This window comes from Pteropus medius, unplaced genomic scaffold, assembly GCF_902729225.1.
Source record: "Pteropus medius unplaced genomic scaffold, Ma_sr-lr_union100, whole genome shotgun sequence".
NCBI classification, from domain to species: Eukaryota; Metazoa; Chordata; class Mammalia; order Chiroptera; family Pteropodidae; genus Pteropus; species Pteropus medius.
This window is the reverse complement of record NW_024340701.1, coordinates 162,092-181,726: the sequence shown is the minus strand read 5'-3', so window position 1 is coordinate 181,726 and position 19,635 is coordinate 162,092. Positions and strand designations below refer to the sequence as shown.

Sequence of the window (19,635 nt, the reverse complement as noted above, 5' to 3'; positions counted from 1 at the left end):
TCACCTCACAAGGCTGGACTCTCAGCATCAATGTCCTTGACCTCCATACCATGTCAACACCCACTCCTGTGGCTTCCCCTCCTTCATCACACCCAGGACCCTGCATCTTTTAAATCTTTCACTCTCCTATCTTTCAGTACTCCATTCTCTTATCACAACCTCTCTTACTGCCTTATGCTCAAGACATTTGTTCTTTGAATTTAGACCCCTTTTTCCTGGACAACTCCATTTTTCATCTACCAAGTGGGTTCCTTTATCGATTCACTCCCTTTTCTGCCCAGTTAGACCCTGTTAGAAACAGTGAGTTTCTTGCACCATTTTCTCGTACCACCCAGATGCCTTCCACTTCTGCCCCATGTGCTCCGCATAGCCCAAACCCGAGACGATCCAACCACACAGTGTCTCCACTTTCACATCTGGCCTGGTGTGTCCTACTGAATTCTTGGTTTCCAAACCCCAGACAGACTTCATGTCCACGGTCAGCAAACCCTCTCATTCTCCACAGCAGCACTTCCAAACTTCACTCTAACTCTTCTCCCCAACTCTTTAAAAAAAAATTGTGGTAAAATATGTATAACATAAAATTTACCATCTTTTAAGGGTACAGTTTAGTATTGTTAAGTATATTCACATTGTTGTATAATTTATCTCTAAAACTCTTATCTTGCAGAACTGAAACTCTGCACTCATTCAAATACAACTCCGTATTCACCCCCTACCCCAGGGTCTGGCACACCATTCGGCTTTCTATCTCTATGTATTTGACTACTGCTCTAGGTACCTCAGATAAGTGGAATCATGTAGTATTTGTCTTTTTGGGACTGGCTTATTTCACTTACCATAATGTTCTAAAGTTCATTATGTTATATCGTATGTCAAAATTTCCTTCTTTTTTAAGGCTGAATAATATTCTATTGTATGTATATACTACACTTTATTTATTCATTCATCTACTACTGATAGACACTTGGGTTGCTTCTACTTTTGGCTATTGTAAATAGTGCTGTTCTGAACATGGATGTACAAATCTCTTTTTGAGACGCTATTTTTAATTCTTTTGGGTATATACCCAGAGTGGAATTTCTGGTTCATATTGTAATTCTATTTTTAATTTTTTGATGAACTGATGTACAGTTTTCCATAGTGACTATGCTGCTTTACATCCCCACTGATATAGTACACTAGGTTTCCAATCTCTCCAGATCCAGATCCGTGCCAACACTTTTTATTATTATTTTTTGTTTGTTTTTCTTTTGGTTTATTTTGATGGTACCCGTCCTAATGGGTGTGAGGGAGTATTTTATTGTGGTTTTGATTTATATTTCCCTAATGATCAGTAATGTTGAGCATCTTTTCATGTGCTTGTTGGCCATTTGTATATCTTCTTTGGAAAAACGTCTACTCAAGTCCTTTGCCCATTTTTAAATCTTGTTGCTGTTGTTGTAGAAGTTCTTTATCAGATATATGGCTTGTAAATATTTTTCTCCCTTTTTATGGGTTGTCTTTTCACTCTCGTTGATAGTGTTCTTTGATGCACCAAAGTTTTAAATTTTGATGTAGTCCAATTTATTTTTCCTTTCGTTGCCTGTGCTTTTGATGTCATATCTAAAAAATCCTTGCCAAATCCAATGTCATAAAGCTTTCTCCCTATGTTTTTTTTTCTACGATTTTATAGTTTCAGCTCTTACATTTAGGTCTTTGGTTTATTTTGAGTTAATTTTTGTATATGATATAAAGTAAGGGTCCAACTTCATTCTTTTGTGTATGGATATCTTGTTTTCCCAGTACCATTCTTTGAAAAAACTGTCTTTAGCCCATTGAATAGTCTTGGCATCTATGGTGAAAATCTTTTGACCATACACGTGAAGATCTATTACTGGGCTCTCTATTCTATTCCATTAACCTATATGTCTGTTTTTATGCCAGTATCACACTATTTTTATTACTATGCTTTGCAGTAAGTTTTGAAATCAGTGTGAGTGTGAGACCTCCAACTTTGTTCTTTTTCAAGATTGTTTTGGCTATTCAGGGCACATTGAGATTCAATAGGAATTTCAGGATAGATTTTTCTATTTCTGCCAGAAAACATTATTGAGCTTTTGGTAAGTATTGCATTGAACTGGTAGATTGCTTTGGGTAGCATTGACATGTTAACAATATTTAGTCTTCCGATTCATGAACATGAGATGTTTTCCACTTATTGGTGTCTTCTTTAATTTCTTTCAGCAGTGTTTTGTACTTTTCAGTGTAAATGTCTTTTGCCTCCTTGGTTAACTTTACTTCTAAGTATTTTATTCTTTCTGGTGCTATTGTAAATGGAACTGTTTTCTTAATGTTCTCTTCATGTCTTTGTTAGTATATAAAAATGCAACTGATTTTGTGTGTTGACTTTGTATTTTGCAACTGGAATTTTTGATCCTTTACATGAAACCTCTCCCTATTCTCTTTGGAATTTTGAGGGTTTTTTTTTTTTGTATTCTGGTGTTTTGGAATTTCACGATGATGGCCCTGGTAAGGGTCTATCTTTAACCATTGTACTGGATACTAGGTGGATCTAATAGCTTCTTAAAGAATTTCCTTCTTGTTTTCAGCCCCACCTTTACCCCCACTTCCGGAGATATGGCTTTTGCTAATTCCTCAGCCTTTTGAGGGTTCTGTAATGTGTATTAGATTTCCACTAGCTTTCCTACTTCTGGTTTAGGAGTCAGGTTTCTTGTGCCTATGAAGCTGGTTACCGCTATGTATCCATCTTCCAGCTTTCAAAATTTTGTGTGTCTTGTTTCCTTTAGGGTCTTCTTTGACCTTATGGTTTATTTACGACATTTTAGTAGGTTTTCAAGTAGCCATCTTTAATGAGAAGTTCTAATGATATAGTTTTAATAACTGAAAACAAGCAGATGTGTCTATTAGAACCGTTAGTTAATTGTGTGAATGAAAACTTAATAAATGCTGCTAAAACTAAAATGATGGTTTGGGGATGGCAACCTTTCCTGTTTGGATAAAGAATTCTTAAAAACCAACTGAATTGGTCACTTTCTTAAACAACTTGAAGACGTATATTTTGAGCTAACTTGTCTTGTTGGGCCCATGTTCAAAATCAGAGGTCAGACTTGGGTTCTTTATAATCAAGGCAAAAAACTGATAATACCTATTGTCAACTGTTATGAACAAAATCTTCCATGAGAAAAGCTATTATCGCACGAATGATATGATGTTTGGTTTGCTTCAAAATAATCCACAGAGGGTGTGGGAGGAAATAGCTGGGGGGTGGAGATACTGATGAAGCAAGAATGACAGAAATTGATACTTGTTAAAGTTGGGGAATGGATTCATTCGATTTTTCTCTAAATTTTTGTATTTGTCTAAAAAGTTCCATGATAGTAATAAGAAAAATCTAGATATATCATACATCATCCTGAGGAGGTCTCAACTAATTATTTTCTAGGATGCTTGGGCATATTTGAAGTACTTTTTTTAAAAAGAAGTTTTGCAATTGTTCACAGGCATATCTAGGCTTCACCTCCAACTGAAGATGTTTTCACCTCCAAGAAGTCAAGTATCTCAGTCTTTATAAAACATGCTGTATTCTTATGTCAGTTCTTTTGACCTAATATTGACACTTACGGCACTACTCAGAGTTTATGGTTGTCTTAAGTTTTCTTCAACTCTAATAAAAAGGGCACATGAGACAGCAAAATTATATATATGTATACAATTTTGTAATAGTTTAAGACTCATGAGAAGCTATGAGAATAGTACAGAGTTCCTGTGTATTCTTCAGCCACTTTCCCCCAGTGATAGTATCTTATATAACCATAGTACATGAGAAAACTGGTATTTGAAAGATCTAGTCTACAGCCATGGGATGTTCCTGTTCATCAAGGTTTTTCAGGTTTATTCCTGAATGTAAATCACCAGAAAACAATATACTTGAACCACATTGGCTTCATTTTAGAAATACCTTATACTCATGGTTTTTATTGACTGTCCAAATAAGAAATAGATACCTGAAGAATGTTTTTTTTTTTTAATTGTCTGAAAACCTGCAGTTATAGACTCTCCCTTTCATAAGCATCCACGTAATAAGTTTTTCATTGAATTTAGTGCCAGGGAAAGGTTTGTTTCTCCAAAAAAGATTCCTTTTTCCATAAATGAGAACCACATAAACGGCCATATTTCTTTGTTCCCCTTTTGCCTTGGCAGTTGGACATTCGGAGGATCTTTGGGTTGTAATTGCAGTAACTAACTCATTTTCTATTTCTAATTTCATTCTTTCCCCTCTCCCTTTAAATGGTTTCTGGTCTTTCTTTTTGTCTTTAATTGTATAGGTCTACAATCCCTTATCCACAATTCTAAAAGACAAAAAACTCTAAAAATGATAAACATTTTTAAATTATGAAGTTTAGTGTGAATATTCATACCTTTCACAACAGAAATACTAAGATGTTTGATTTAAGGGGACTGCCCCAGACTCCTCTAGGGCTGTCATGTGATACACAGTTTACAGTAAGCTCTACGATCTGAAGGATTCTGAATTCTGACACCATAGCTAACTCCAAGGATTTTGTCTGAATGTGGTAGGGTCTTCACAGATCCTTTGGAAAGCAGGTGTGTGGCATGGAGAGGCTCCCAGAAGGCCATGGAGTGGATGTGACCTGATACAGGAGGACACTTGGGAGAGGCAGCCTTGGAAGCCAAAGGGAGACATGCTCGTGGCTGCCACTGATCCCTTGATCCTAATGCCCACCTCCCTTGACCACTGGTGACATTACCTGTCTCTGTAACTTCTTGTGGTCGGACCTTCTTGGTCAGTTTCAAAGCTGCTTCAAGGTCATAGACTTGGGAGCGAGTGACCTTCAGCTCCCTGCGCAGCTCATTAATCTCCTTGATGAGGGAGACATTTTCCTACAAAAAAAAAAGAAAAAAGAAAAAAGAAAAAGGGAGAGAGGAGAGAGAGACAGACAGACAGACAGACAGACAGACAGACAGACAGACAGTGAGAGACAGTGAGTATGGATGGATGAGTGATTATAGGGCACAGGGCCCACCCTGGCCAGGGGCTAAGAGTGCTGGGAATGGGTGAGGCTCTCCTGGACCCAGATTAACTCTGGTTCCTCTATTGGGGCATGAATCTTTACCCTAGCTCATGGCTCAGCCCTTTGAGGTACCAGCTAACTTACCTTCAGGTGGACTCTGGCAACATAAGATACAGACAATGTACACTATTCCCATCCATCCAGGCTCTTTCCAACATCAACAGCAACAACAACACTTCTCTAAGCACTTAATGTGAATTTAATGCATTGAAGTAGCATAATAATCCTATAATTAGATTCTATTACAATCACCATTTTACAGAAGAGGAAACTTAGGCACAGAGAGGCTATGTAACTTGCCCAAATTACATAGACAGCAAGTGACAGAGCCAGGATTCTGACCCTGAGAGTCTGCTTCCAGAGCTCTTAGCTCTTAAATACTGTGCTATGCTTTATTCATTTTTTCTCATTCATTGTTGAACCTACATTTATAGGGTATTTGCCACATGCCTGAGATGGAGACAGAAATAAGACATGGTTTCTGCTCCAACAGCACACTGTTTACTGTGGAACACAGGAAAATGAATAATTAACATTTGCTACATCCTCTGGAAGTTCATTTCTCTTGTGTTTGACAATATCCTTTCGTCCATGCATCCACCACCCATCCAATATTTATTGAGTACTAATTACGTGCTGGGTACTGTACTGACTCTCAAGTATATAGAAAGTGAGACCTGGCCTCTGCTCTTGAGGAGTTTAGGGTTTAGTGAGGATTCTTTGCACAGTTTAGCATGTTGGCTGCCTTGCTGTGACGCAGGAGCAGGGCACAGAGGAAAGGCACAGAACCTTTCTAGGGTGGATTCCTAGGAACTGACCCTGGGGCTGAGGCTTGAAGGAGTTATCAAGGAGAAGGTAAGAGGGTCCCGGACAACTGGAACTGCAGAAGAAAGGCACAGAAATATGGCATGGCTGGCACGTGTGGGGGACTTGCAGCAATTCTGTATCACTGAGATGTAAAGTGAGAGAGGGGAGTACAGAGGAGTGAGGAAGAAGAACATGCTGGAAGCTGGGTGCTGGGGGCTCTGGCAGCGAGCGATCTTTCCTCTCTTCACTCCCCACACTTCAAATTACTGCCTTCCTTTCCACACTCAGCACGAGGGCACTAAGCGTGGCACCATGGAGGCATCTCCATCACCATGGGCCCAGAGAGACACTGGCCACTTTGCTCTTAGAGCCCCATAGTCCCGGTACTCAGCTTGTCACAGCGGTGCCTCTCATGACTGTATAAACGAATTACCCGAAGATCTTGTGAAATGCGGCTTCTGACCTGGTAGGTCTGGAGTCAGTCCTGAGGTTCTGCATTTCTAACCAGCTCCCAAGAGATACTGCCACTGGTCTGTGAGCCAGATCACCTTAAGGGTCTGAGTACCAAAAAAGGCAAATGCAGGCCAAATCTGTATAAAATAGACTTGTGCCAGGAACAAATTGTGCTTCCACTTGGGACATTCTCTCCGGAGTGGTGAGTGTGGAGTCAAAGCCCAGAGAACAGAATGATCTCAAACACTATTCTCACTGAGTTTTGATAAGCATTCTTGGTTATGGGGAAATGCCCATGGAGCCCTAGAGGGAGCAGGTGCTGAACGGGAGACACCCCATTATATTCTTTCCCTCCAGAGCCTCTTTATCTGAGTATGTCCGATGTGCCTTCCAATTTTCAGATAACTTTAGTATTCCTCATTCCTCTCTCTTAGATGCAATGCCCAATCATTGCCAATCCCTCGTCCTTAGGCTAGGCTTTGTGCTCATTTTTGCATAAAGTCAGCAGGTTTTCTTTATCTGATCTTTTACCCTTTTAACCTACCCAGGCCTAGGTGATCAATCCTCCACATTTCCTTTACAGATATTCTCCAGTAGAATCTCTGCCAAGTTTCCTTCCCCTGGAACTTCTCCATGCAAATTTGATATTATGACACAATTGATTAAACACAAATATATTGGTTCTAAGACCTTGGCCTCTACCTTGCCTGTAAGAGGTGCTCCATAAATATTTGTGGAATGGATAAGCAAATGAATAACTAATGCAGCAGATATCAACTTGAATAAGATGAGATTATTACTAAGGAGGAAATTTCAAAATAGGGAGTAAAGGTCAGGCATTGGAGAACAGACATAAAGGAGTCTCGGGAAAGCCGCAGGGAATTCATAGGCAACCTGAGCTCAGGGGCTCTCTCCACTCCTCCTCTTAGGTGGCATCACTCAGCTTCACTACCTTGCCTCATTCAACATAACAGTAGTAAAAAGAATGAAGATTAGAGGCTGAAAGTATCGTTTTCCCAGCCCCCTCCATAAACATCTTCAGTTACGTCTTCTTGGTCATCTCCATCCATTTTGTCACTGAATCCTGTCAATTTTGTGTCTGAGCTGAAACTTGTGTCCACTCTTACCGCTGTGATTTGTAACCAGCTCTCAGCATCTCTCCCCCTGCTGCTATAATGGCCCCAAGTGGAGCTCCTGGCCTGGTTTCTCCCTGTCCCTCCACCCTAGACAACACTGTCACCATGACTGGGACTTCTGGCTCCTGGTGCCTTTTGGTGTGAATGCCTGTTTCCAACTGCCCTGTCAGCCTTGGACACCTCCATGATGCTGGCCACCTGAATGGACCTCCAGGACATGGCTCAGGCTTTATCAGACTGAGGCCTATGACTCAATACAACCCTATTCTCTTGTTCTGTTTGTTTGTTCGTTCGTTCATTCGTTCGTTCGTTCGTTCGTTCATTCATTCATTCATTCATTCATTCATTCATAAAAATCACTTAAGAACCAGTTCCTGAAAGCCTGCTATGCACTGTTCATTGTGTCAGACACAGTAAGTAGGTCTAGCTTGGATCTAATGCCAAGAGATGCCATGAGAGTCTGAAAAGGGGCACTCATCCTGTGTGAGGAAGGCTCTTGGGGAGGTGGGGACAGGAAGAGGGTTTCAGGCCCAGAGCCAAGAGGGAGCAAGCAGGAGCTGAGGCACTAAATGCTTGATGATGATAAGAGTAATAATAACTTCAAGGGTTGATTGGATCCCTGCACCATATCAAACATTTTGCATATATTATCTCATTTAATCCCTACAACACCCTTATGAGGAAGGTGTTATTAGACTCATTTTCATAAGAGGAAACTGAGGCAGTGCATAAATGGAAGAGCTAGGATTCAAATCTGGTTGTTTGCATCCAAGTGCCTGGTTCCTCTGGGACTGTGGCCTCCCATACTCAACTTTCCCACCTCCATTCCAACACCTCTCATAGTATGATGGCAACAGTAGCCCCCAGAAAGAATATGCCGGGCTCCCTAAAGAGTGCTTTCCAGGGTGGTCCATGTACTGAAGAGTCCAGAGGTCACACTGAGGTCAACTACACAGGCATACCTCAGGGGGATATGGCGGGTTTGGTTCCGGACCACCACAATAAAGCAAGTCACATAATTTTTTTGGTTTCCCAGTGCATATAAAAATTATGTTTATACTATACGGTAGCCTATTAACTGTACAATAGCATTATGTCTAAACAAATGTACATACCTAATTGAAAATACTTTGTTAAAAAATGCTAACCATCATCTGAACTGTTGGAAAAATGCTTGACGCAGGGTTGCCACCAATCTTCAATTTGTAAAAAACACAATATCTGTGAAGTGCAATAAAGCGAGGCTCAATAAAAAAGAGGTATGCTTGTATGTTCTGGGTAGCTTCGTGAATTTAAAATGTGAACGCAACAGGTTTGCTTCGCCTTCTATTCCTGATCTCTCCTTGGTCAGGATGGCCTACAAGAAACCCTTCCAACCCTCCAGAACCACACTTAGCTCCTCTGCAGCAGGGAAAATCTGACCTGGGATCCATCAAGTGCCAAGTAGTGGAGTAGGTAAAAGAGACTGGTTGGGGATGCTAGGGTCTGTTTATACAGAAACCCTTCTACAGAAAGCAGCTATACCAAACTGTCCAGGATTGCCTTTGGTCAAGAGCCACGGCAGAGCGCCACATATGGGAACTTACTGGCAGATCTTTCAGATGCCTACGTTGGGCAGAGAAGAGAAGGAATGCCTATAGCACCCCATACTGGCCTTCCATGAGTTGACATCTTTAAGTATACGGCCATGTCTGGCAGTGTGGAAAGAGCCGGCAACTGATCTGGTTATTCTGTGAACTTGGAAGCACTGCATTGGTGGCATCCTTCTGGAACCCATGGCTGGTGGGCTTGCCATCTAATTACACAAGTGAGCCATTTCTCTGCTTCTCTTTCAACCTGCTTCTCGTGTCTAACCTGACTTTTCTATTAATCACTTCTATCTTTCAACCTGCTTCTCGTGTCTAACCTGACTTCTCTATTAATCACTTCTACTCTGAAATGTCTTTGACGTCACAAGTTCCCACTTCCAAGTGCTCTGCATCTCCCTATCACATGGCAGTCATTTTCTGATAGGTTTCCCTGCCACCTTCCTTTCCCCACCAGCCTTCTCACCTGTCAACTGAATTAACCTTGTCAGAACAGATAACACCTCTACCTACTTAAGAAACCTTGAATGGCACCTGCTTATAAGCTCTACACTTCTTGGTGTGGCATGGAGAGCATTTTCAATGTGACCCCAAGCTACTTATGGCTCCAGTGGGCCCTTTCTCCTTGCCTCCATGCTGTGCAATAAAGTAAAGTCTGTGGGCTCCTGGGTCCCCAAACACCCTGAAAGCCTCGCTCTTCGCCACCTGTTCACAGGTCGAGCCCTCTACCTGGAAGGCTCTTCTCCCATTTGCTCCTGGCCCACACTCTACTTACCCTTCGAGGCTCAAATGCTGCTTCCCCTAATTGAAGTCGGCCTCTATGATGAGCTCACAGCACTGGATCCACTGTGTGGAGCAGCGCTTACTTGCATCTTGCTCAAGCTCAAGCTCCCTTCAAGTAGCTCCCTGAGGGTAGGCAGGCTATCATACTCATCTTGGAATCTTCCATGGCTGGCACAGAGCTTGCTATGTAAGAAGCCCTCAAAATAATGTACAGTGCATGAAGAAAGTATGTGTCCTGGATATTTGTATTCCATAGCAACTCTTGTTTTCATATCTGTAAGTGTGCTGGGGAGTGAGTGGGAAGGCCTCACGCTCCTCTCTGAACACACAAATGAGATAGTGACCTCATTTTCTGTGTTTTCTAATGAGCTTCTCTCAGATGCTATGTCTGCCCAGGCCTTCCTTGGCCTTTTTGGATGGAAGTGTCAGGGCCTTGGAACCTGCAGACACAGCTCCTTACCACTGCATACTAGGTATCAGGTGCCCCGGGCCACCTTTTGCGGGGTCTGGGATCAGCTGTGTCTCCAGCCCACAGGCACCCCTGGTCTGTGCTGTGGGGTCTTTCAGGCTCTCCCACTGGATTTTCACCTTGGTTCTTGAATAGGTCTTTAGCTTGGTGGAGCTGAAGTTGGTATTTTCCTCCCCATTTTACTGATAGGGAAGGAGGTTCCTGAAGTGAAGGAATTTACTCAAGGCCTCCCCACAAGCGTGGCTGAAGCAGGATAAACTGGGTCTACACAGTGGCTTCGCCTGCTCATTTTTAGCCTGCCTTGGAACCTTCCTTGCCTGGCCCCGGCCTGGCCCCTCTCCTTCAACTTCAGATCAAAGAAAGAAACAATTTTTGTGATCCAGAACAGTGGTTTTGAAATTTTTTCTTTCTTTTTTAACTTTCCAAACAAAAAAATTATACAGAGCCCACTGTAATAAGCAAGGAGTCTTTTTGGTTGAGGGGTGGAGACCCATGGCCCTGGCTCCCGAGCCCACTCTTGCTCCTTGAAGTTGTCTGGGGGCACTTCTATGGGTGCATAGGGCTCCACAGCATGTGGGGTTACAATGCTGCTCGAGAAAATGCTCTTCCAGGGATTTCTCTCTGATAGGGCTGGGCAAGCGCCCTGTTGGGTCTCCTTTGCTCCCCCTACCCTGACTTGCACCCTGGTCCAGCAGGAGTGGAGCAGGCAGCCTTTGGGGGTACTGAGGAGCAAAAGAGGACATTACACCTGCCCTGAGCAGCTTCATGCTCATGTTTGCACTCTCTGGCTAGCCTGTGGTCTTCCTTGTCTTTCCTTTTCCTTCTCCGAGGACTGACATTTGCTTTGTGTCTCTGCTTGGTGTGGAGAGAGGCACCCGGCCCCTGGAGGACTCCTCAGGCCTGTGCTCTGATAGCAGTGCATAGATAAGAGCTCGGCCACGTCATCATTTGACAACTGCTCTGACAGATGCACTGGTCCCACTGCCCAGCACACTGCTGTCTAGAGCTTGGTGGGCTCTCGATGCTTGGGGGCACTTGAGACCCTTAGCGATGGCTCTGTGCATCAGTTGCTGGTGCCTAAAGATTCCACCGATTGGATCTACTACTATTTTGGGGGCCTCTGACAGCTTTCATAACCCAGGAGTAGGGCTGTGGTTTGATGGCATGGGGCTGCTTGTAAGATGGCGCGAGACTCACTATACTTGGGCCTGGCCTGAACTGCACTGTGCTCAGTCCAGCTATGTATAGACTGGCCAAACTGTGAACTGGTTTGTTTCAATCTAACTACAGCCCATCCTCAACCCAGTATTTTAATTATGGCATTAAAGAAATATAAGCATATAAAGGTATGTGCCCTACAAATGGGATTTTGATGTTCTCTTTTGATATTAATTCACATGAATTGCCTCAGACGATACTGATACCCAGAGAAATCTGGCAGAAGAAGCCTGACTGGCAGTACTGATAATGTGCTTAAGTGGAGGTGGCAGTAATGGGGTCAGGCTCTCTGCACAGCCTTACAGAGGATCTTTATGGAGGTGGGTGTGAAGAAGTCATTAAATCAGAGTGAGAACAACGCTTAGGCTGGGTGTGGTTGGCTCGGACTCAAGAGATAAGGGTAGGGACCTGAGGCACCAGAAAAGTCAGATGTGGTGGGTGGAGGCAGGCGTATTCCCGAGGAGAAGACCTGGCCAGCGAGGACCATGTGATATCAGTAGCAGCATAAAAAGCAGTAGAACAAAAGTAAGGTGAAGTAAGAGATGGAAACAGGAAAGAAGGAGAGAGTGACTCAGGAGAACCAAAATCATGTGGATGAAGGTCCAGAGGGGACAGGGGTCAACGAGAGAAGTGAGGCAGGACACAGGAGTCCTTTGGATAAAGATGGGGCAGAAAAAAGAAATGGATTCCTGGTGAAGCGAAGCGGGGAGAAATGAATGAGCATCGGTGGGGCAGGGGTGGGCATGGAAATGCCTAGAAAACTTTTGTGGCAGGGCTCTGGGCCTTGGTCACAGCCAGGATGAGCTCTGCTCCCAGAGAAGAAGAGTACAAGAGAACGCTTTAGGAAAAGGTAGTGGGTTCCCTAGACAGTTGGGATGCCCTGAGTATGGGTGGTCTCAGAGGGGCCCTAGACAGGCTCTCTCATCTGCGATGGCTCAGGCTCTGAGGGAGCTGATGGGGAGCATGCAGGTACCTGCATGATGCGGACGTAATCGGTGCGGTGCAGCTCGCTGTCCTTGACCACCTTCTTCTTGAGAGTGGCCAGGTTCCTCTCCAGGTGCTCTCGCTGACGGGCATACTCCTGCTGCAAGTCCGTGTTCATCTCTGCGATCTCCAACTGATGGGCCAGAGGGGGTTCACAGTGAGCAAGGGGAGACCTGGAGAGAAGGGGAAGGCGGGAGAGGGAGGCAGAGCTCACCATGTCTGCCCGCTGCACGTACTTCTCAAAGAGACCTCGGACCTTCTCCTTCAGCTGCCGGGGTTCCTGGATATATGCCACGCAGTTGTGAAGGTCCGTCTTAAACCGTTTGACCAGTGCCTCCAAGTCCCGCTCCTGCAATGAGAGGTGCTTACTCCTGGTGCTGAAGGGATTCTCCAGGGGCAGGGGCTGCAGGTTAATGGCTTCATAAAGAGACAAGAGATGCCTCATCCAGGACTTACAGTTGACCATCAGGACACAGAGACCTAGATAAGCACACAGCCCAGAGGGAGGCACTAAAACTCTTGTGCACCTGGCCTGAACAGCGTCATCCTTAAGAGGCCACACAGAGTGATTCCTTTATTGGCTCTGGGTCCCTTTCAGGACCACAGGCCTTAAAAGATGAAAGGAAGTGCAGTGGTCACCCTTACTCCTTTCTGAGCCAAGACAGAAAGTATCGATTCTCTCTTGCAGGTCCTTGGGCCAGGGCATCCATGCCCCTGTATTAGCTCACCCAGGGGTTATCCTTCCTGGAGGCTGCTGTGAGTGGGTACAGAAAAAATGACAAAAGTGGGCAGACTGATTCATCTGCAAAATTGGGCTAGATTCTCTCTCCTCCGTCATGCTTTCTCTGATACTCATCCTCCCTTACCCCTGACCTTGAGAGTCTCTCCTTTCTCTTGGCTCCCTTAACCCTTTATTCATATTTCATAATTCTCCACTGTGCATTATAATTGTTATGCACTTGGCACAAATCACCTATCAACCTCTTCAGTTAGTAAAGGGCAGGATCATTATCAGTTCACATTTGTAGATCTACGGCTTCTAGTATTACCTAGTACAGAACCAATGTTTAATGTGGGGGATGGAAAAATTCACTCAGAGCCAACCAACATTCCAGGGCGCCCTGATCCAGTGGGTGAGGGTGCAGCTGAGTCTTCGCCCAGAACCAGAAGATCTGGTTCTCAGTTCTGGCTCCCTATGTATGTACTAACTCCTATGGGTGCCAGGTGAAGTTTCTTAATCTCCTAATCATTTTCTCCTGGCTTTCCTTATCTCTTACATAGAGATTGTAATAGGTGATTCCTGAGGTGTTCCAAGCCTCAGCATTGATTTGGTAGTCAAGGCCTTTAACCAGGGACTACAAATGACCTTTCTGAGCATGCTCCGTCTCAGGACAAACAAGCCAATGCTGCACTCCCACAAAACTGGCTTTCCACCTCTCTCAGTCACTTTACCCAAAGTCATTTTATAGTCTCGGATGAATTGTCTTGTAAATTTGCATGGGCCTGTAATCTGGCAGGGCTATGAGCAAGTAAAGGATGTGAGTTAAAATGGGAATGTATCTTAGCAATGGGCTGGCTCTGGCTCTGTTGCAGACAGATGCCAGATCCTGAATCCAAGAACTGTCAGATGCTGAAAATCCTCACACCTTCTGTTTCTCTCTGCGCATCTCCTGATCAGTGGCTCTCAATTTCTGCCACAATTCTGTGATGTTCAGCTCCAGCTGTGTGTTCTGCTTATGGAAACGCTCCAGTTCAGCTTCCATCTATAGAGAGTAAGGGACAGAGAGTCAGGAATAAGAAAGTAAGACAATGAAAATTAACTTTGAGGACTGAAGTTTTCAGTGGGAATGTCTCCCCTGATACCAGAGCACTTATTTTCTAGTTGCCACTTGTCCTCTGGAACAAAACCTTTCTTTCTATTTCTTACCATCCCCAGAGCCCCCACCCTCTTGGCTGATATGTTAACCCAGATCATGTGTTTCTATAGCTGGGCTATAAATTCTTCCCTCTTAGTTGCTCTTTTCCTTCAACCATGCTGATTACCTTCTTTTCTTAAATTCCTTATAAATTGGTAACTCTCAAGTACTGGAATCTCTACTCTGACCTGAGGCAGGGCTTTACAGAGAAGTACCTTCCTTGCCTACTTTGTGAAGTTGTGTGAATCTTGACCTTCTAAGGCCACAAGTCATCAGAGTAGAAAGTTTTGAGAGTGCCGTGTAGGCATCCTCAGTCAAAGGCATAAAACAGAAAAGAGGAAGCTGAGAAGGAACCTCAACCTCATCAGTTCTGTTGAAATAGTCTTAAAAAGTACAATTGAAGAGAGTGTCCCATCTTCAAAAGAAAAAGAGGAAACCACTAGTAGCTTTTGAAAGATTTTTTATGCATTGTTCCATTTGTATTAACCAAAGACATGACAGACAACCAGAGCTTCTGATTAAGATGAGGTCAGTTGTAGGTGAGCTCTCAGTTAATCTAATTCCTCCCAAAGGAAAGGAGTGATGTTTGATTTACACACTAAATCTGGTAGACACTAGTATTCCTGTTAATAGAGAGGTTCGCTATTTTTGGAAGATGGGACAGTCCACTGGTTTTTTCATGGCTGAATGGAGTAGCTCTTCTAGTCTATTCCAGGCCCTTTGTTGATTCCAGGCCCTTCTTGGGTACCGGGAGGTCCTACTGAGCCACATTCATGTTCTGGACATGAAGGCGCAGACTTTAGAAGAATGTCTTCATTATTGAAAGCATTTTGTATAGACAGAGAAGCCCTCTGACCCGATGCCTGTCATAAAGGCAGCACTCAATAAGTATTCGTATGAATGAAGGAATGCCCAAATGTATAAGGCAAGGGGAGCAACAGTGAAGAAAGGGAGGAGGGCCTCAAACAACCTGCCTTCTGGAAGAGGAATGATAAGATAAACACGCAATGTTGGCAGAGCTATGTTCAGCCACCTCGTAAAGTAGGGGTGCCTAACTCCCAGGCCGGATGGGTATTAGTCCATGGCCTGTTAGGAACTGGGCCGCATAGCAGGTGAGCAGCGGTTGAGTGAGTGAAGCTTCATTTGTACTTGCAGCCGCTCCCCAGCACTAGCATCACCGCCTCAGCTCCACCTCAGATCACCAGGCATTAGATTCTCGTAGAAGCACTGGTCCCTGATGCCAACAAGGTTGGGGACCGCTGTTCTTGAGGACATACAGTGAGTGTGGGTATTTGCACTGCTAAAGAAAGAATGTGCCCATTAGAAAGGGCATAGGGCTACAGAACTCATTAAGAGGAAGTTTCTGTCTTCAAGAAGCCTCAGGTCTAGAGGGACAGGAGAGTAGGAAATCAAAAGTTAAAGTGGAATGGGATAAACACCACCTGTGGTTGAGGTAGAAAGGGCCTTGTATGTGCACAGAGGAGGTGAGGAGGTAGTATCCAGAGAAGGAGTGCTCAGTTGGGATTTGTAGGAGGAACAAGTATTAGAGGACAAATTGAGGAAGGAGGATTGTAGGCAGAGAGAACAGCCCATGCACAGAGAAGCAGAGGTGTGGGTGGCTTGGTGCATCTCTGCAGTTACAAGTGGTCCAGGGTGGCTGCAGGAAGGATGCATGTGGGGAAGGCAGAAAGGGGCTGGAGAGGTCGGCTGAGCTTGGTCATGCAGGACCCAAGGGCAGAGGCTTGAATGGTGAAAAAGTCAGCCTTTATCCTGGCCAGAATTTGAAGTGGCCAGAAGTTTGGCCTTTATCCTGAGAGCTCAGGGAACTAGTGAGGGGCTTTACCCAAGGAAGGGCACAATCTGATTTATACCTTAGGAAGCCCGATGCAGAGATTCTGCTGGAGAAAGCAAAACTGGAGCCAGGCAGATCAGCCAGGAGGCTGCCACGGGGGGCCCAGGTGAGAGGATGGTGTCTTAGACCAAGGAAATGGCAGCTGCAAGGGAGAAAGGGCTTCTCCAAGGGTGTCCGAGTGCCTGCAGCTGGCTATATAGAGGTCTTAGCTCTACCAATGAATCCAAATGTGTCTCTGACTCCCCAGAGGGAAGCCCCAAGGTCAGATCAGGCCTAGCTATCAGCCCTGGCAGCAACTGGTACTGGGGTGAGAGTAGGAGGTGCCCTGTTTGAATCATTCCAAGTTGTGGGCATTATCTCTCGCAGAGAGAATCAATGCCATAGTTGGCCCAGTTACTGACAGGAAATGAATAAGCTCTCAGGTATGTCAGGGTGGAAAGTAACTGACCCAATCCTAAATCCAGTTGACAAATATGTCACATGAGGAGAGAGAAGTGGGGCAGTGATTTCCAGGTAGGTGGGACCTCTGCCCTCTCATATGTTCGGGCTACCATTTTTGGGCCCTGAAGTCACTCAAGAATGGCAGGAGGTACAGAGGAGGGAGCTCTGTGGTCAGCTGGGGACATTCTTCCTTATCTCAAAGGCCAGGGAGAAAGTTATTGCCACAAGACATGCCCTCTCTGATCTCCCTTAGTCCTGGACTGATTCCACCATCTGGCTTCTTTTCCGGGCCTCCTAGAGAAAAGGCTTTGCTTTTCTCCACTATAGCTCCTGTGTATCCAATTCTAGTTGGGCCATCAATGTTCTCTGACACCCTTTTACTTGTTATCCTTGCTCAGCACAATGAGAGAAAATGGAAGGGGAGCAGAAGGCTATTTTGGATAGTGTGGTCAGGAAAGGTCTTCTTGAAGAGGTGACATATGTGCTGAGACCTTGAAAGATACAAAGAAGCCAGTCACGTGAAGATCTGGAGCCTCTGGGTACAGAAAGCAGAATTGTAAAGGTCTGGGGATGGGAAAAGTTCAGCTTATCTTTGGAACTATCAGAACGCCTGTGGGCTGGAGCAGGGGAGAGCCTAGAGATGAGGCTGGAGAGGTGCGTAGAGGCTAGATTATGCAGGACCTCCTGGGCTCTGGTAGGGAGTTGGATTTTATTCTAGGTGTAATGGGACACCACAGAGTCTTCACTGTGGCCTCTATGTGGAGAGCAGACGGGAGGCTGGAGTTCAGTCCAGAGATGATGGAAGCTTGAACTGGGATGATGGCAGTAGAGGGGAAGGAAAGCTGGATTTCAGGTATCTTTTTTGAAATCGATCAGAGAGGCATCGGTGATGATTTGGATATAGGAATTAAGAGAAGGGAAGAATCAGAAAGACTTCTACACTTCTGCCTTAAGCACCTGGGTGGATAATGGTACCATTTACTGAGAAACGAGAAGCTGGAGGGAAGGGAAGTCAGGAATTCAATTTTAGATCAACCATGGCCCCCACTGTCCAATGCTTTGCCCAGTGAGGAGTGGCTGATAGGTAAACATGTGTCATAAGGAAATGCAATGTGTATGGGGCAGAGGGGCCAAGGGGCACACTTGTACCTCACTGGACTCTCAGAAGCCCTTGTCCAGTTGCTCTTGCTTTTAATCTCTCCTTTTACCTTCATCCTGTTTGCTTCCCAGAACACACACTTAATTATGCCACTCTCCTGCTCAAGGTCCTTTGATGACTTCCCGTTTCTTATCAGGTGAGGTCAAACACCAGGGCCTACAGAGAGAGCCCCAACCAACACTCCAGTCTGAGAAAAAGTGTTGAATTGGAGGCGGTGTACTTTCTGGTGCCACAGGCTGGTGGCTGAGTACACATTGCCCCCTGGTGGCTGAAAGCCCAACAGCCACGGGGTCCCTTTGAGCATTCAGACAGAGCATGCACCCTGAGACGCTGGTAGGGCCAAAGCATAACCGAGTCAAACCGCAAAGCACTTTGCTTTTGCACAACTGAGCCCCTTGTTGGGCCTTCTATGTGTCATCCTCTGCCGAGTGGAGGCTGGGAGGCTGCATACACCTTGAGAGAAGGGAGGGGCTGTGAGGAGAGATTTCATTCCCCCTGAGGCCAGCCAGGAATGGTCAGGGCAGGAGGTGGCCAGTTGGAGAGGGCATGGTGTGGCAGGTGGCTTCTCACCTCCTGAATCTGTTCCTTCATCACCTTGATCTCATTCTCTCGAGGTTCTATTTGCTTTTTCAGCTCCTTTATTTTGTAGTCAAGCACAAACTTGAATTTCTCTAGTTCTTGATTTTTTTTTTTCAGATCATAAATTCGCTTTTCCTGTGGGTAACAAGAGAGAGAAGTGAGAGATGTCAGGAAGCCCGGGTATACAGGCTTTCCTCGCTGGGGATACAAAGGCTGGCTCCCCCACGAGGCTGTGGCCCTGACTCCTTGGCTCCTGTGCCAGGACTTCATGCATTCACTCACTCGCTCATATGCAGGTTGAGGCTGACTGTTCTAAAACTGGCCTACACAGCATCATCTCTTGTCCCACACGCTGTTGTACGATGTGACCTTATGCTTTTCCATTAGGAGGCAGGATTTGATTCCCTCCTCTTACATCTAGCTGGACTTATGGCTTGTTTGTAACCCAAAAGAATGCAGCTCATACGATGTGTGGCTACCCAGGCTAGCTCAGAAAAGGTTGAGCAGCTGCCACCTAGTTCTCTGGGGGAGTCTATCTGCTCTATGAGAAGTCCCATTACACTGAGATCTCCAGGCTGAAGAACACGTTAGGTGTTCTTGTGGACAGGCCCAGATGATCCTAGCCTCCCAGCCGTCCCTGCCAGGGGGCTGGACATGTGAATGAAGGAGCCACCTTGGATGCTGATCTTCCAGGCCCCAGCTGTTTGAGTCATCCCTGCTAGGCCCCAGACACTGGGACAAAGACAAGCCATCCTGTTGTATCCTGTCCAAATTCCAGACCCATAGAATCTGTGAGCATAGTAAGACAGTTGTTTTTCACCACTAAGTTTTGGGGTAATTTGTTACAAGGCAATAGTAATTAGAATGTAGGTCTATCCATTCAGCAAACATATACTGAATGAAGACGTTTTGCCAAGGTCTGAGATTCCAAATATAAATATGACACAGTTCCTGCCCCTAAGGAGAAAACACTAGCTGGCAAAGCAGATGTGTCAAGAAATGTACCCTATACTGTGATGGGTGTTGTAGCATAGGGTGACACAGAAGGCATAGTGGTATTGAGGGTACTGAGAGTAACTTGTAAAGTGGTGATTCTTGGGATGGTGAGAAATGAGGCTGGAGGGGAGTAGGGGAGGGGGGCGGTGAGGGTCTTGAA

General features: G+C 45.0%; 1 protein-coding gene across 7 annotated transcripts in view; it reads right to left on the bottom strand.

Annotated features, from left to right (window-relative positions):
- CFAP57 (cilia and flagella associated protein 57) overlaps positions 1 to 19,635 on the bottom strand; it is a 53,963-nt gene that overhangs the window by 1,285 nt on the left and 33,043 nt on the right. For 6 of the 7 annotated variants that reach the window (XM_039883303.1, XM_039883311.1, XM_039883273.1 and 3 more), the window contains 5 exons: positions 18,471 to 18,614; positions 14,179 to 14,295; positions 12,747 to 12,881; positions 12,522 to 12,665; positions 4,773 to 4,905 (listed from right to left, as the gene is read on the bottom strand). In XM_039883303.1, coding sequence (XP_039739237.1) covers positions 4,773 to 4,905; positions 12,522 to 12,665; positions 12,747 to 12,881; positions 14,179 to 14,295; positions 18,471 to 18,614 — 673 coding nt within the window. Of the gene's footprint in view, positions 1 to 4,772; positions 4,906 to 12,521; positions 12,666 to 12,746; positions 12,882 to 14,178; positions 14,296 to 18,470; positions 18,615 to 19,635 lie in introns of those variants that run through there. The other variant, XR_005657369.1, reaches the window with a different exon arrangement.